We start from the raw sequence: 18,564 nt of genomic DNA, 5'->3' as shown, positions 1-18,564 counted from the left end.
AAAGTCTGCAGATGCTCGAAATCCAACAAATCCATAAAATGCTGGGGCAGCTCAGCAGGTCAGGCAGCATCTATGGAAATGAATAAACAGTCAATGTTTTGGGCCGAGACCCTTCATCAGGACTGAAACATTTATAAATTTATAATTTCTTTTAATTTATCTTTCATAATTAATGAAATTATTTTCAGTGTTTTCCGAATGTCCCTGCTTATCAGAGAAGTGTTACTAGTGAAAATGTTGTCAGGGAACAAAGGCCCTTCAGGGTTAGCTCAGGGCTTAGTCTCAGTGATTGCAACCTGCACCTAATCAACACACATTATCCAGTGCAGGTCATGCCAATGGTGGTGATACAGTTCACACACAGGCAGCCAAATGGCCACAAAAACAATTTTGCACAGGACTAATGCAAACATTGGCCATGAGATGCAAGCTAGCCTCAGTTCGATCTGGCTCAGTAAGTATATTAAAGGCTATGGGAGTTTAATTTTCAGATTACTGGCCTTTCCAAGGATATGCAGACAAGGATGCAAAACTGTGGCAGATGGAGTTCAACCCAGATAAGTAAGTCAAATATGATGGCAGAATATAGCATTAATGGTAAGACTCTTGGCAGCGTGGAGGATCCAAGGGATCTTGGGGTCTGAGTCCATAGGACACTCAAAGTTGACTCTGTGGTTAAGAAGGCATACAGTGCATTGGCCTTCATCAATCATGGGATTGAGTTTAAGAGCTGAGAGGTAATGTTACAGCTATATAGGACCCGGGTCAGACCACACTTGGAGTACTGTGCTCAGTTCTGGTCGTCTCACTTCAGGAAAGACGTGGAAACCATAGAAAGGGTGCAGAGGAGATTTACAAGGATGTTGCCTGGATTGGGGAGCATGCCTTATGAGGATAGGTTGAGTGAACACAGTCTTTTCTCCTTGGAGCGACGGAGTACAAGATAATGAAAGGCATTGATCATGTGGATAGTCAGAGGCTTTTCCCCAGGGCTGAAATGGCTAACATGAGAGGGCATAGTTTTAAGGTGCTTGGAAGTAGTTAGAGAGGAGATGTCAGGGGTAAGTTTTTTTTTTACACAGGAAGTGGTGAGTGTGTGGAATGGGCTGCCAGTGGCAGTGGTGGAGGCGGAAACGATACGGTCTTTTAAGAGATTCCTGGATGGCTATATATGGAGCTTAGAAAAATAGAGGGCCATGGGTAAAGCCTAGGTAGTTGTAAGGTAGGGACATGTTTGGCATAGCTTTGTGGGCCAAAGGGCCTGTATTGTGCTGTAGGTTTTCTATGTTTCTATATCAGTAAATGGCAGAGCAGACCTGAGAGCTACATGTCCAAATCCTCCTATTTATCTTCTCCACAGTTTCTCAATTCATCTTATTCTTTCTGTTTCTTTTATTTAAACATCTGCAGTGAAATAAACCATATTTTCCTGGTGAGGTTAACATGGAGGCATTGCTTCTTTTTTTCCTCCTTCACAACCTGCCTCTTTTCTTTCCTCGACAGCAACACATTTTTTGAAGTGAAATCGATATCAAACCAGGTTTGGAAGTTTCAGAGGTACCAAGTGATCATGGCTTTCCATGAGAGGCCTGTCCTGCCTCCACCACTGATCACCTTCAGCCACATGACTATGGTCTGCCAACACATCTGCTGCCGCTGGCGCAAGCAAGAACGTGAGCAGGAGGACAAAGATTATGGACTCAGTAAGTCACTTTTTCCAATGGAGACAGCTCTCTTAACCAATCCTGCTCGATAACAAGCATCCAGAAGGATGGCATCTGGGAATTTATTTTATAGTTGGCATTTATTAGTCTTGGAGAAGACAAGGCCTCACTTATGAATCCTTTATAGATTCCATTTCCCTGTGACCTCCCGGTGATAATACATAATATCAGTGGGACTTCAACGTCAAAATCAAATAAAACTCACCTGCAGCAGTGTCACAAGCACATGTCATCATTCCCAAGAAAAGATAAAACAAAGAACACAATTAGAGCAAAGAAAGAGGGCATTTAGGACAAAATGATCAAAGAGGTCACAACTTTGCTGAACTGTTGTGGCTAGGATTGTGCCAGTTCATTCAAGTGCCAAATAGCTGAAAGGACGTTGCAGTCTTGAACTTGGTGGTGTGGGATTTTAATCTTCTGTACCTCCTGCCCAATCATAGTTGGAAAAAGATGGTATGTCCTTGGGGGAGGGTGTGATCTTTAATGCTGGATGTTGTCCTCTTGAAGCATTGCTCTCTGTAGATACTACCGATGGTGGGGAGGGATGTGCCCATAATGTGTTGGGCAGACCGACCATGCTGTGCAGCAGCTTACATTCTTGTGCATTTGAATTGCCGTACCATTCCATGATGCAACCAATCAGGATGCTTTCAACATTGCATCTGTATAAGTTTCTTGGAGTGTTCAGCGACAAGCCAAACCTCCTTAACCTCCCAAAAAAGTAAAGCCACTGCCCCCTCCCTTCCTTGCAATAAGTTGCAGCTTTTGAGCAGGCATGAAGTATAATTAACTGTTAACTTAATTGTTAATGTAAATACTGGAAACACTCAGCAGGTAGGTCGGCATCTATGGAAAGAGAGTTAATGTTTGAGGTCAAAGACCTTTCATCAGATCTTCAACATGAAGTATTAACTCTGTTTCCCTTTCCATAGATACTGCCTGTTCTGCATTGGACTCTTAGTTTTCAGGTATATTTACCCAGTTTAGCACGGGTAGAGTCATGGGACATGTTATTTTCAGTCACTAACTCTTGGAGGTGCCATAAATTACATCTGAAGTGCTGAGAATACAAGAAAGGAGCAGTAGTTGGCATTAAGACGGCATGAACCAATCCACCACTCAGTAGATCTGAACTTGGTTTCAGCTCCGTTTTCCCACCTGTGCCTGAAACCCTTCACTCTCTGAGAGACCAATAAACTCAGCCCTGAACAGAATCAATGATTGAGACTCTGGAGCTTTCCGAAGTGAAAAAGTCTGATGATTTGTGATGTTTTGAGAAATCACCTTCAACCCCGTATTAAACGTGCAATCCATTGTTCTGAAGCCATGTTCCCAATTTCTACATTCATTTCTATCAAGCAACTGCCTTATAAACCCCCTTTAGGATCTTTAATATTTCAGTGAGATCACCTCTGATTCTTTTGAAATTCAATGGCTGTAAGCCCTATCATTCCTCATGAGACAATTCATCTGATCTACAAACTACCGTGGTGAATTTTGTCAGAATTGCCTTCTCTAGAAGCAACAGTAGGCCAGCCATTCAGCACAATGAGCTTGCTCTGCTGTTCAGTGTCGAATTACAACTTCAGTTTTGCATTTCTGCCTAACTCCAGTTCAACCTCTCACTTGTTAGTAATCTATCTACCGGTACCTTCGTCTTAAAAACATTCAGACTGATTCAGCCACCCTTTAAAAAACAGGTTTCCAAAGACCCTCAGAAGAGAATTCACCTCAAACCAATCTTAAAATTGGGCTGTCCTATTTTTTTTTTAAAAATTAATCTCTATTGTAGATTCTCCTACAAGAGTAATCATCCTCTTCAGATCCACCCTGACAGCAGCTTTCATAATCTTACATATTTCAATCAAACATCCCCCTCATTTTTCTAAATTCCAGTGATTATTAGCTCGGCCAGTCGAATACCAACTCCTATTCGAGGAGAGATAATATTTTAAATTAAGAACAATATATGGTCTTGGTAAGCAATTGGACACCTGCAGTAAAATTTTAACTTTATTTCTCTCCTTTATCCCTGATTAGAACTATGCATAACAGAAGATGAACTAAAAAAACTGCACGACTTCGAGGAACAGTGTATAGAAGAGTATTTTCGAGAAAAAGATGATATGTTTAATTCTTCAAATGATGAAAGAATTAGAGTTACTGCTGAACGGTAGGTTGTCAGCATTTTTAAACAAGTATATTTCCATTCATAATGAACATTGTCTCAGAGTTGAGAAGAGTGTTTACCCACTGGTCAGCTGAACTTGGGTTTAAATTACTCCTGTTGATGTGGAAAATTTTGCAATTGCTTTTGTGACAAAGGTTTGATGATGCAATTCCTTCATCAGCACCTAAAATAAACCGGTGAATAATAGTAGTATTCATAGAAGGTATTAGGATATTTCAGGTAAGTTTCTGTTAAGTTTCCCTATTTTCTTACTGTGGCAGAGGTATTTAGTGTAGCTTAAATGGCCGCTGTGTGTTCTTCATGCCAGATGTTGGGAGTCCTGGGAGACCCTGAATCTCCCAAGGAACTACATCTGCGTGAAATGCATCCAGCTGTAGTTTCTTGAAGACTGGGTGAGGGATCTGGAGCAGCAGCTGGATGACTTTCAGCTTGTACAGGAATGTCAATCGGAATACAGGGAAGTAGTCACCCCTAAGTTGCAGGAGATAGGAAGCTGGGTGACTGTTAGGAGGAGGAAAGGGAAGGTGAACAGGCAGTTAGCACAGAGCAGCCCTGTGGCCATTCCCCTCAATAATAAGTATGCCATTTTCAATACTGTTGTGGGGGGTGACCTCCCAGGGCAACGCCATGGAGACTGGGTTACTGGCACTGAGCATGGGTCTGTGGTGCAGAAGGGAAAGAGGGAGAAGGGGGAACGGTAGTGGTAGAGGACTCAACAGTCAGAGGAACAGACAGGAGGTTCTATGGGCATGAATGGGTCACGCAGGTGGTATGTTGCCACCCAAGTGCCTAGGTCAGGGATGTCTCAGATTGCATCCACAGCATTTTGGAGGGGAGGGAGAGCAGCTGGATGTCTTAGTACATATTGGTACCAATGACATAGGTAGGAAAAGCAAAGAGGTCCTGAGGAGAGAATTTAGAGAGCAAGGCAAAAAGCTGAGAATCAGGACATCCAGGGTAGTAATTTCTGGTTTTCCAACTGTGCCACCCACCAATGAGAGTAGAAACAGAATAAATTGGCAGATAAATGCATGGCTGAGAAGCTGGAGAAGGAGGCAGTGCTTTAGGTTCTTGGATCATTGCCATCTCTTCTGGGGAAGGTATGACCTGTACAAAAGGGGCGGGTTGCACCTGAACCCACGGGCAAGCCAATATTAGAACCATAGAACACTACAGCACAGAAACAGGTCTTTTGGCCCTTCTTGGCTGTGCCGAACCATTTTTTTTGCCTAGTCCCACTGACCTGCACCTGGGCCATATCCTCCAAACCCCTCTCACCATATACCTGTCCAAGTTTTTCTTAAATGTCAAAAGTGAGCCCACATTCACCACTTCATCTGGCAGCTCAATCCACACTCACACCACTCTCTGCGTGAAGAAGCCCCCCCCCCCCAAATGTTCCCTTTAAACTTTTCCCCTTTCACCCTTAACCCATGACCTCTGGTTTTTTTTCTCCCCGGCCTCAGTGGAAAAAGCCTGCTTGCATTCACTCTATCTATACCCATCATAATTTTATACACCTCTATCAAATCACCCCTCATTCTCCTACATGCCAGGGAATAAAGTCCTAACCTATTCAACCTTTCTCTGTAACTCAGTTTTTCAAGTCCCGGCAACATCCTTGTAAACCTTCTCTGCACTCTTTCAACCTTATTAATATCCTTCCTGTAATTAGGTGACCAAAACTGCACACAATACTCCAAATTCAGTCTCACCAATGTCTTATACAATCTCACCATTACATTCCAACTCTTATACACAATAGTTTGATTTATAAAGGCCAATGAACCAAAAGCTCTCTTTACGACCCTATCTACTTGTGATGCCACTTTTAGGGAATTATGTATCTGTACTCCCAGATCCCTCTGTTCTACTGCACTCCTCAGTGTCCTACCATTTACCTTGTATGTTCTACCTTGGTTTGACCTTCTGAAGTGCAATACCTCACACTTGTCCGCATTAGATTCCATCTGCCATTTTTCAGCCCATTCCTCCAACTGGTCCAAATCCCTCTGCAAGCTTTGAAAACCTTCCTCACTGTCCACTACACCTCCAATCTTTGTATCATCAGCAAATTTGCTGATCCAATTTGCAACATTATTATCCAAATCATTGATATAGATGACAAATAACAATGGACCCAGCACTGATCCCTGTGGCACACCACTAGTCACAGGCCTCCACTCAGAGTGCAATCCTTCACTACCACTCTCTGACTTCTCCCATTGAGCCAATGTCTAATCCAATTTACTACCTCACCATGTATACCTAGCGACTGAATCTTCCTAACTAACCTCCCATGCAGGACCTTGTCAAGGGCCTTACTGAAGTCCATGTATACAACATCCACTGCCTTCCCTTCATCCACTTTCCTGGTAACTTCCTCGAAAAACTAATAGATTGGTTGAACATGACCTACCGCGCACAAAGCCATGCTGACTGTTTCTAATAAGTCCCTGTCTATCCAAATACTTGCAGATCCTATCTGTTAGTATTCCTTTCAATAATTTACCTACTACCGATGTCAAATTTACCGGCCTATAAATTCCCAGCTTACTTTTTGAGCCTTTTTTAAACAACAGAACTACATGAGCTATCCTCCAATCCTCCGGCACCTGACCCGTGGATATCGACATTTTAAATATTTCTGCCAGGGCCCCTGCAATTTCAACACTAGTCTCCCTCAAGGTCCAAGGGAATACCCTGTCCGGTCCTGGGGATTTATCTACTCTGATTTGCCTCAAGACAGCAAGCACCTCCTCCTCTTTAATCTGTATAAGTTCCATGACCTCCCTACTTTTCTGCCTTGTTTCCATAGACTCCATTCCAGTTTCCTTAGTAAATACAGATGCAAAAAACCCATTTAATATCTCTCCCATTTCTTTTGGTTCCACACATAGCCGACCACTCTGATCTTCAAGAGGACCAATTTTATCCCTTACTATCCTTTTGCTCTTAACATACCAGACAGACAGGCTTGTTAGAGCTGTTGGGGAGGGTTTAAACTAATTTGACAGGAGGATGGGAACTGGAACGAAGGGACTCAGGATAGGACAGATAGTAAAAAAGCAAAGATAGTGTGTTATCAGACTGTCAGGAAGGGAAGGCAGATGATAGGACAAAAATGTTGCCAGCAGGGTGAGTATCAATGCATTGGGGATGCAGAATCAAAAAGGGTAGCAAATACAGTACTCAAAGTGTTACATCTCAATGCAGAGTATAAAAAATAAGGTGGATGATCTTGTCGCACTTTCAGATTGTTGGGTATGATTTTGTGGCCGTTTCTGAATCATGGCTGAAGGATGATTGTAGTTGGGAGCTGAACGTCCACGGTTATATCGGAGGGATAGAAAGATTGGCAGAGGGGGTGGTGTGACTCTCCTGATAAAGAATGGCATCAAATCAGTAGAAAGATGTGATATAGGATCGGAAGATGTTGAGTCTTTGTGGGTTGAATTAAGAAACTGCAAGGGTTAAAGGACCCTGATGGCAGTTATATACAGGCCTCCAAATGGTAGTTGGGATGCGGACTACAGATTACAACGAGAAATAGAAAAGGTATGTCAAAAGGACAATGTTATTATAGTCATGAGAGATTTTAGTATGCAGTTCTATTGGAAAAAGCAGGTTGGAAATGGATTTCAAGAGAGTGAGTTTGTTGAATGTCTAAGAGATGGCTTTTTAGAGCAGTTTGTTGTTGAGCCTACTAGGGGATCAGCTATACTGGATTGGGTGTTATGTAATGAACCGGAGGTAACAGTAATTAGGGAGCTTAAGGTAAAATAACCCTTGGGAAGTGGAGATCACAATATGATTGAGTTTAACTTGAAATTTGATAGGGAGAAAGTAAAGTTTGACATAGCAGTATTTCAGTGGAGTAAAGGAAATTACAGTGGTATGAGAGGAGAGATGGCCAAAGTAAATTGGAAGGAGGTGCTAGCAGGGATGACAGCAGAGCAGCAATGGTACGAGTTTCTGGGGAAAATGAGGAAGGTGGAGGATAAATATATTCCAAAAACAAAGAAATACTCAAATGGCAAAATAGTACAACCGTGGCTGACAAAGGAAGTCAAAGCTAATGTAAAAGCAAAAGAGAGAGCATACAACAAAGCAAAAATTACTGGGAAGACTAGGAAGCTTTTAAAATCTGAGATTCAAAGAGACGGGAGTCTTTGTGCAGAACACCCTAAAGGTTAACTTGCAGGTAGAGGAAGGAAAATGCAATGTTAGCATTCATTTCAAGGGGTCTAGAATACCATGTGATGCTGAGGCTTTATAAGGCACTGGTGAGGCCTCACCTTGAGTATTGTGAACAGTTTTGGTCTCAACATCTAAGAAAAGATGTGCTGGCATTGGAGAGGGTTCAGAGGAGGTCACAAGGATGATTCCTAAAATGAAATGTTTATCATATGAGGAACATTTGATAGCTCTGGGTCTGTACTCGCTGGAATTTAGAAGGATGAGGAAAATCTCATTGAAACCTTTCAAATGTTGAAAGGTCTAGACAGAGTAGAAGTGGAAAGGATGTTTGCTATGGTGAGGAAGTCTAGGACAAGAGGGCACAGCCTCAGGATAGAGGGGTGTCCATTTAAAAGAGATGTGGAGGAATTTCTTTAGCCAGAGGGTGGTGAATTTATGGAATTTTTTTACCACAGGCAGCTGTGGAGAGAAGGTCTTTGGATGTACTTAAGGCAGAGCTTGATAGGTTCTTAATTGGATACAGCATCAAAGCTTACTGCAAGAAGGCCAAGGAGTCAGGCTGAGGAAGGGGAAAAGGGATCAGCCATGATTGAATAGTGGAGCATACTTGATGGGCCAAATGATCTAATTCTGCTCCTGTCATACGGGGGGGGGGGGGCATTGGGAATAGACCCAAATGCAGGACACAGGCACTGAAGTACTAGAAACAGGACGGGACAAAACTAAAGGATGGGACAGGTCACAGACTAGGCTAGGGAAGCAGGACCAGGACGAGGGACTGGGAACAAGGAGCCTGGGTGTGGACTCCGAGCCTAAGACTGGACCAGGACCCAGAACCTGGGTCTGGACTTGGGCTCGGACCCCAAACCAGGCGAGGACATGACAAGGCCTGGGTTCTTGGAGCTGGAGGCTGGAGTCTTGAGGCTAAGGTCTTGGAGGCAGACTAGGAACTATACATCAACATAGAGCCAGGACTTATCCTTCAACAAGCCAGGACTCATCTTTAACAAGACACTAACATGAGACTGGCCAGTACATAGACATCGAGCCAGGACTTATCCTTTTACAAGCTGGGACTCAACTTTCACTCCACACCAAGGTGGGGCAGGTCCATCCATCAGGTAACAGCAGAACAGCCTGACTTACCCAACAGAGGCAAAGACAAGACAAGATAGATTCCCCCCACAGGGCAACAGCAGAACAGCCAGACTGACCCCACAGGGCAAGGACAGGAATAAACAAACACCAAAGAATGACAGACAGTTCCATCTCTGCATTGGGGTAGCTCCAAGTCACAGTTACAGCCAGCAACCTTGACTGGCTACAGAAACAACCAGATCCCTACCTAGCTCGGAACATCTGACAGCCACCCAGCTGGCCCAGGAAATGGCCAAATCCATACCACAATGACAGCTCCAACTACTGACAGCAAGGCTCCAAGAAGCAATGGTTCTCCAACACAGCCTAAAGATGGCAAGTGGCTATAACAGCCTTCCACCAGCCATTTGCTCCCCGAGAATCTTGACAAAACAACCCCCCAATCACACTCAATCCCAGGCCCACTTATATTCCCAGTTCCAAGATGAGCATCAGGTGCTTATGATTAAGTTCAACCGAAACAAGGGACATCCGGAGGACCCGGAGTCTGGAGTCCACGGACCGGATCGTGAACCGGAATGCGGACTTCGGACCGGACCATGACAGCTCCTATGTCTTGTGGTCTTAATGGTATAGGATATCCCATTGCTCTTTTTCAGGGTCTTCAAAGTTTTCCAATATAAAACAAAGGATTGAAAGTTGTCAGTGCTATAAAGGTGTGAGAACAATGACCATTAATTACACACATCTCAGCACACTCAACAGTCCTGTAATTGAATGTGTCAGGTCTGTACAACTACAGCCAATACTCCTGCACACATTTAGTACCAGTAATCAAAATTTCAACCTTTTGTCAGGCTCTTAGACATTCAGTCCATTTTAGACATGGTTGGTTCCTACAAAGAACTATCAGATGATCTCCTTCTGCCTTCCATACTATCTTCCATTTCTTTTCTTTTTTCCCCAATTATTTATCTCATTTCCCTTTTGAAAGTTCGTTGAGTCTGTTTCCACCACCCTTTGAGGAAGCACAATCCTGCCCAAACTTGCAGTATAAAAGATATTGTCCTCCTGAGGAAATTCACAAAGATATTAAAAGAACGCAAAATTTTGATTACAGGAAGAAACTGAGTAGACTGAGGTTGTTTTCTTTGTAGCAAAGGAGGAGGAGGGTTTTGGCTGTGGTGTTTAAAAGTAGAATCAGATGCAATATTACTAGCAATTATATACGTATAATAGATATGTAGCCCCCTGGTAAGACTCAGGATCGCTCGGCTCGCTTCCGTCTAGGGGGAGCAGCCTTTGGCCCCGCCAAACTGGGTAGTCAGCTTGTGTGGACGCTGTGTGATGTCCCCACCTCGCCAAATAACAGACAGTACACCATATGCGATTAAATGATTACACCTTATAGATCTTACTGGAGCTATGTACTTAATAGAGATACATTATAAAAGGAAAAGCAAAAGGCGCCAAACTTATCAAAGTCCAACCACTTCATGGACAACCGTTGGAGCTCAGTTAACGAAGTCTTCTTGCCACCATTCGATCCCCTCCGACCTCCTCGACCCGCCGCCTGGGACCAACAACGATGGTCGACCAGACGCTCCACACAATTCTGACCTCTTCTCCTCTCCTCACCGAAAACCCTGGGCCTGGGACCCCCCGCTCGGGGGCCGTTCCGTCGCCCAGCTTACAACATCGCATCTTCTCCCCCTAACCCCCTCGCGCCGTCTCCTTCAAAGCCCCGCGCAACACTGGCTTACAGACCCACAAGAAAGAATAACATCTATCCCAATTGGTTAACAACCGAATGCAATTCTCGTTATCAGTAAATATAACCCAAACAAGCTGCGAGAAAAAGCACTCTCTCACCAGTTAGCATAACAAAGAAGCATTTTTACATTTATCATAACAAAGAAGCCATTTTGATTAACATATATGCAGTAACATAAAAGAAGAAACCCCTTACAGATAGATATAGATACACACTGAGGTAGTGTTCATGGTTCATTGTTCATTCAGAAATCTGATGGTGCAGGGGAATCTTTGAATTGATGGTAGCAAAAGAAAAGAAGGCATGTCCTGGGTGATGGTGGGGGGAGGGGGTCCTTAATCATGGATGTTCTTTTTGAGGCATTGCCTTTTCAAGGTATCCCTAATGCTGTGGAAGTGAGTTCCTATGATGGAGCTGGCAGAATTTACAACTTTCTGCAGCTTTTTCTGATCCTTGCCGTGCCCCCCCCCCCCCATACCAGACAGCGATGCAACCAGCTAGAATGCCTCCATGCTACATCTGAAGAAATTTGCAAGTGCCATTGGTGACTTACCAATTTTCCTCAAATTCCTAATGGAATATAACCACTGTCATGCCTTCTTTGTAATTGCATCGAAATGTCAGGCCCAAGATAGATCCTCAGAAACGTTTACACCCAGGAACTTAAGTGCTCACCCTTTCCATTTCTGATCTCATGATGAGGACTTGACTTCTCCTTCCTGAAGCCCAAAATCATTTCCTTGTTCTAACTGACATTGAGTGCAAGGTTGTTGCTATGACACCACTCAACCAGCTCATCTATCTCACTCCTGCATGCCTCTTCATCACCATCTGCAATTCTGCCAAAAATAGTTGTGTTGCCAGACACAACTATTGTTGGATGAAACAGGGGTTAGACAGGATAAACTTAGGAGATTGATTTTTGATTTTCTTAGGTGTGGGCATGATATCTGAAAAGTACAGATACAAGCTAATTGATAATAGGACTACTTTCTTGTCAATTTCACCCAAAGAATATTGTGGTTCTGGAAAGTATTATCTCAAGGGTGGTGGATGCAGAGACCCTCATTAAGCTAAGGATATGGATGAACACTTAAACAGCTATCAGCATTAAGAATATCATCCAAGAGCAGGGAAGTATGATTAACTGAACCATCTCCCTATTTGGCCAGAATTGGCAACATGTGTCAGATGTGCTGTGCACTCTGATCTCCCATCAGCTTCCTTAACTAGTTATAAATCTGTCACTGTTAACTCTCTGTCAAAGAAATCCATATTTAATCTTCCAAATCCTGGCCTATGTGCGAAGATCTCTGCCAAATTTCACCTCCCCCTTCTTTGCCAATCTGTCTCCAATGACCTTTGTTGAACCAGTTCTTGAGGTTGATATGTATTCTTCTGTGAGGTAGGCCGACTGATCTGACATAGTCCCTTTTGGACAAAATATCATCTCCTATCCTTTGTCAAATTATCTTAATTGATGACAAATTATTTAGGTTGGTAAGTATTCTGCGGTGGTTAATTTAACATGGTCCTTATTGGTAACTGGTTTATTGCCTCATAGAGTCATAGAAAATACAGCACAGAAGATGCCCCTTTGGCCCATCTAATCCATGCTGAACCATTAAACACCCAACTCTCACCAACCTGCAAGGGGACCATAACCCTCCATGCCCCTACCATCCATGTACTTTCCAAAACTGTACATGCACTGAGATATAGTGAAGATCTTTTGTATATCATCCAGACAGATCATTCCATACATAATTACAACAATGGAAAATAATAACAGAATGCAGAATATAGTGTGTACAGTTACAGAAAAAGTGCAGGTAAACAATTAAGGTGCAAGGGCAATGATGAGCTAAGTTGAGAGATCTAATGGTCATCTTTGTTGTATAACGTCTGTTTAGAGTTTGACAACAGTTGTCCCTGAGCCAGGTCATTCTTACGCTTTTGTAGCATCAGTCCAATGGAAGTAGGTTGGCGGGGTCTTTAATTGCATTGGTTGCTTTCCAGTGGCAGTGGGAAGCATAGACAGAGTTCATGGATTGAGTTGTCATTCCAAGCTGTGATGCATGTGGATAGGACGCTTTCTGCAGTACATCAGTAAAAATTGATGAGGGTCAGGAAACAGCCATTGTCTCTAGAGTTGCAAAGACTGGTAGAATTTTTTAAAATCATGAGGGGCATAAATAGAAAGCCAGAATCTTTTTCTAAAATGTCCAATATCAGAAGCCATAAATTTAAGGCGAGAGGGGGAAAGTTCAAAGGAGACGAGTGGGCCAAGTCTTTTTTATATAGTTTGTTTATTATGTAGAGAGTGGTGGATGCCTGGAATACACTGCCAGGATGATAGTTGAGGCATTTTAGAGCATCTTAGATATGCAAGGAATGGATTATGTACTAACAGAAGGGATTAGTTTAATTATTTCTGCAAAACATGGTGGGCTGAAGTGTCTGTTCCTGTCCTATATTGTTCTATGTCCCAAGGTGGTATGGTGGTAGAGGCAAATACATCAGAGGATTTTAAGAGACCTTTATAGGCATATGGATGTGAGGAAGACAGAGAGATATGGATATTGTAGGAGGGATTAGTTTTGGGGTGTTTTTGATTTGCCTTTTTAGATGGTCTGGCACAACATTGTGGACCAAAGGGCTGTTCCTGTGCTGTACTTTTCAAAGATTTGCTCTCTCTCACTAGCAATATGCTGAATTCCGTTAGGCTTCTCAGAAAGTACAGGTATTGGTGTTGGCTTTTAATGAGCTTGTGTGGTGTTTATTGCACAGGGTAGACAACATGTCGATGCGGCTGGAGGAAGTAAATGAGAGGGAACACTTCATGAAGGCGTCCCTGCAGACCATGGACATCAGGCTGGGGCAGCTGGAGGAGCTGGCGGCGCGCATGGCAACGGCCTTGGAGCGGCTGGCCGGCCTGGAGAAGGCCGAGGGCAACAAGGTGCCATCTAGGACATCATCAGACTGCACCGAGGCCGCCTGCATCCTGCGCCAGAGCAGCTTCAACAGCCAGGAGGGCAACTGTGGGGGCTACCGAATGCCCGAGTGTGGCGAGCATGTGGCCGAGGAGCCAGTGTCCCCCACGTCGCCCATCGCCATGCCAAGAATGAGGAGCCACTCCTTCTACCTGGTAAGCCCGAAACCAAGGGCCGGCAACGAGAGGTCCGACTTCCCCTTCAAGGAGAGGTCGCTGAGCTTGCAGAGGGCCAGCAGCTCACAGATGGTGGCAATGGTGCCCAAGCCTGAGACGGCCGAAGGCAAAAAAGGGCTGGCTTGTGTCGACACGGAGGCCGACAGCTCCTCCCTCCGGGTGCCAGCCGCCCTTCACCCGCCCGATGTAGTGGCCGCCCTACTGAGGGCACCAGCACCCGGCTGGCCTGAGGAGGAGGTGCCTGTGCCCACTGATGAGCTGCTGATGGGAGACGGTCTGCCGGACAGTTGGTGGGCGGGCGAGTCGCAGCCATTGGAGCGCTCCAAGAGCAGCCGGTACCTGTGTAGCCCGGCGGTCTGTGCCGAGGCCTCTTGCCTGGTGGTGAAGTCGCACAGCTTCGCCTTGCCATCGTCGTCGTCATCCCACGGTTACTATGGCTGCCTAGGCGTCCCGGTGAAGACAGCTGAGTACACCAGCATTACCGACTCCATTGACACCCGCTGCGTGTCCGCTGCCACGGCCGCCAGCACCCTCCATGCTGAACACTCACCCCTGTCCAGTGGCTCGCACGGCGACCACTCCAGCGGCCTGGACGACGGTGTTGCCTGCCACCCAGAGCGGGAGGCCGAGCTCAGCCACCCCAGTTCAGAGAACGATGAGGACGAAGAGGTAGGAGGCCTCGGTGGGGGAACCCCGCCCGCCCTCTACAAGCTGGAGCGGGCCAACAGCTGCACGGCGGCCGATCCCACCAGCCCGGCGCCTCATGCCAGGAAAAGCTGCTCCATCAGTGACCGACTGGACAGGCAGCGCAACTCAGTGGCCACCACCACCATCGCCACCGTCGCCTTGCACGGTCCATTCCAGCGCAGCCGCTCGTCTCGGCCCGACGTCAGGTCTGAGGGCTTTTCTCTCAAGGCGCTTGGGAGAGCCACGGCTTTCCGGAGCTTTGACAGCAGCAAACAGAGCTTCACATAATGTGTACCAACCCTCTCCCCCCTCTCCTCGCTGTGTGTTTGATTACTAACGTGTGCTTTATAGGTGCCCAGCCCTAACGCTCTTTCTCCCCTCCTTCATATTGCCACCAGTCTCTCTCTCTCTCTTTCTCTCCCTCTGCCCTGGCACACTACAGGTGAGGGAAGGCTGAGTCATCTCATTGACATAAGTGGGTTAATTAACCTTATATTGTCCTGGACTGAGCTGTTGCTTTAAGGTTAATACCAGAAACTGCAGATGCTGGAATCTATAGCAACAATCAAGATGATGGAGGTACTCAGCAGGCCAGGCAGCAAGTATGGTGGGGAATGGTTAGTCAGTATTTCTGTTTGAGGCCCATCACCTAGTAGATGTTTCACAACAAGACCCTTAATCTGAAATAGTTATGATACAAATAAAGGATCTCAACTAGAAACTTCCAATTGTCAGTTTCCCTCCACATGCTACCCGACCTGCTGAGTTCTTCTAGAGCCTTCCCTGCTGCTGAGGAAAGTTGCTCAAAATCCCACTGACAATGAGGAGCGATACCTCAAACAAAAATAAAGTAGGCAGCTGGAAATGTGAAAGAAAAGCAGAAGATACTGGAAATACTCAGCAGGGATAGTGGTGTCTGTGAGGAGAGAAACTGAGATAGTGATTTCTGGTGCAGCAATCTGGTCATAATGCTTCTGGCCTCGATACAGTTTCAACCCAAAACATTAATAAAATTCTCACAACCCCACAGCTCCACGTGCTGCTCAACGTACTAAGTTCCTCCAGCAGATTGTTGTTCCAGATACCAGCTTCTGCAGTCCTTTGTGCCTGTAGTGTTTTTGATAAACGACCTTCCATCAGAAGTCATGCACCTTAAAAATTATCTCCATTTCTCTCTTCATGGACACTGCCAAAACTGCTGAGAATCTCTTACAAAATGCTGGAGTAACTCAGCAGGTCAGGCTGAGGAAAGGAATAAACAGTCAACGTTTCAGGCCTTTTATCAGGACTGGAGAAGAAGGGAAATGAAGCCAGAGTAAGAAAGTGGGGGGAGGGGAAGGAGTACAAGCTAGAAGGCGATAGGTGATGCCAGGTGAGGGGGAAGGTAGGTGGTTGGGGGAGGGGAGATGAAGTGAAAAGCTGGAAGTTGATAGGTGGGAAAAGGTAAGGGGTGGAAGAAGGAATCTGACAGGAGAGAAGAATGGACTATGGAAGAAAGCAAAGGACTAGGGACAGCAGGGGAAAGAGGGGACAGCAGGGGGAAGAGGATAAGCCACAGTAACAGTTTCTCCCTGCCTCATTCATGATTAATGAAATCTCCTTTCAACCTTCCATTCTCTGGCAAAAACACTTCCAACCTTTTCATTCTTTCGAAATAAAATATTATTTGAAGATTCATTTTGGCCAACTGCAAATTTCAAAATTACAATTAGTAAATTGTTTAGTTATTAAAGGACAAGAAATCAAGGCAGATAGATATAGCTAAGATCTAAGTAAATAGCACAACAGACTGCAAGGCCTGGATTTGTCCTTTTCCAATGTTCCATTTAAACTGATAAAGCCTACATAAACATCTCATTAAACCTTCTCAGCCATTTAAAGTCTGTTCAATTGGCTCATTCTCAGCCAACGGAAATCAGTGTTGTATTAATATTATGGTAGACTGGGAATTCATAAATAGCCGCCTGTAAAGGAGACCTGTACTCCAAACCCAGAATCCAGCTGGCATACTGTAGCTCCTTTAACTTCTAAAGGAGAGATTGAAAGTACAATAAACATGTTCAGTGAGATTAATAGCACAAAGGGAGAAATAATTTTGATACTAAACATTGGTGAATTTTGTGAACTGCTATTTGTTAATATTTGATAGCCTTTCGAGGAAGGATTGTACAGTATTTTTAAAAATAATTTGCAAGTATCTGTAGTTTTTGTGGTTCAAGTTCTATTCCTCGTCAAGTGATAATGTAATTGTTGCTACGAGTGCGTTTGCTGGCTCTTATTCATAAGCATGTATGCTACTGCAATAAGAATGTAAATAATATTGTCCATCCTTAAGGTCAAACATGAAATTTAAAACTCTGGCAGTGCATGCATTTAAATAATCAGATGGATTTCACCAAAAAGTGGTGGTTATGATAGACATGTATTAAAAGTCAAGGGCCAATTTGCACAAGTGCTATGTGGATTTTAAAAAAATGGCTAATAGACTTAACAAATAGTTTTGGTCCTTTTGGACTTCTAAGTTTTAGATTTTAGATTTTATGAGCCCCAAAATCCTGTGAAACACAGTAACACATTAACAAGCACCTTGGTTTTCAAAGCATGGAGAAATCACGGAGTCCTACAGTGTGCCACTAGTTTGGAAGAGTTAAGTTAGTCCCGCCCCTTTGCTCTTTTCCTAGAGCTCTGTAGAATGCCCCTCTTCAGTTACTCAAGCTGTGCATCTTTTGAATCTGCTTTTGCTGCCCTTTCAAGTAGTATATTCCAAAACCCTACTTGAAACTAGATCTAAAATCCCCTCTGTTGCAAACTACAAATCCATACCTTACTGACAATTTAGACAACCGAGAATTGATAATGTTGCAAAACCAACCACAAGTATGAGGGAATAAATTCTTGTTCTTGTTCAGTCGCCTGCATTAAATCTATAATGCTGTCGTGGAGACAGTGTATCCATTTTCTGCAATTTGGTTCTTTGGAAGCACTACAAAACAATAATTACAATATTCTAGACTTTTTGCAAAAGACTGGAGGAAAATTATCTACCCCATTAAAAGTTATTTATCTCAAGTTATCACACATTTGTAATACTGCATTTAGTGAACAATATTTCAAGTCATTGGCAGGCTCATAGGGACAGATCCTATCCATATTAAAAAATGTTAGGACTTCACCTTCCTCTCATCCTAAGCATATACACATATTGAGTGCTGGGCTCTCATGGTAAACTTTGCCAAATAAGAAGCACTCTGCAAACGGTACCATGAATGACACACACAGAATACTGGAGGAAGTCAGCAGGTCAGGCAGCGTCTATGAAAAGTTGATGCTTTGGGCCAAAACCCTTCATCAGGACTATGAATGACCAAGTGAATGGATAACTGTACCTTCTAAAGACCATTCATAATCATCACGTAGGTGGAATATTTGCAATTGCTTTTTTGGCAATTTTTCTTTAGTGTCTCCTTCCAGGTTTATTCTTCTCTTCTATGCAGCCAGATGCACACATGCCCTCACATCACATTTTTTCTTCTTCTCTCTCTCTCTCCCTCTCTCCCACTCTCCCCTCACTCTCTCCCTCCCCCTCTCCATCCCCCCTCTCTCTCTCTCTCTCTCTCTCTCTCTCACACACACACACACACACACACACACACACACACACACACACACACACACACACACACACACACACACACACACACACACACACACACACACA

The 18,564-nt window shown here is 44.2% G+C and overlaps 1 protein-coding gene across 11 annotated transcripts in view; it reads left to right on the top strand.

Annotated features, from left to right (window-relative positions):
- The window catches only part of trpm3 (transient receptor potential cation channel, subfamily M, member 3), a 501,544-nt gene extending 483,122 nt beyond the window's left edge, over positions 1-18,422 (top strand). For all 11 annotated transcript variants that reach the window (XM_073048536.1, XM_073048531.1, XM_073048530.1 and 8 more), the window contains 3 exons: positions 1,504-1,703; positions 3,768-3,900; positions 13,781-18,422. In XM_073048536.1, coding sequence (XP_072904637.1) covers positions 1,504-1,703; positions 3,768-3,900; positions 13,781-15,134 — 1,687 coding nt within the window. In that variant the 3' untranslated portion in view covers positions 15,135-18,422. The remainder of the gene's footprint in view (positions 1-1,503; positions 1,704-3,767; positions 3,901-13,780) is intronic.
- The last annotated feature ends 142 nt before the right edge of the window (positions 18,423-18,564 follow it).

Source organism: Hemitrygon akajei, chromosome 6 (genome assembly GCF_048418815.1).
Source record: "Hemitrygon akajei chromosome 6, sHemAka1.3, whole genome shotgun sequence".
NCBI lineage: Eukaryota > Metazoa > Chordata > Chondrichthyes > Myliobatiformes > Dasyatidae > Hemitrygon > Hemitrygon akajei.
The sequence above is the reverse complement of the archived record's forward strand: the minus strand, read 5'-3'. Positions and strand labels throughout refer to the sequence as shown.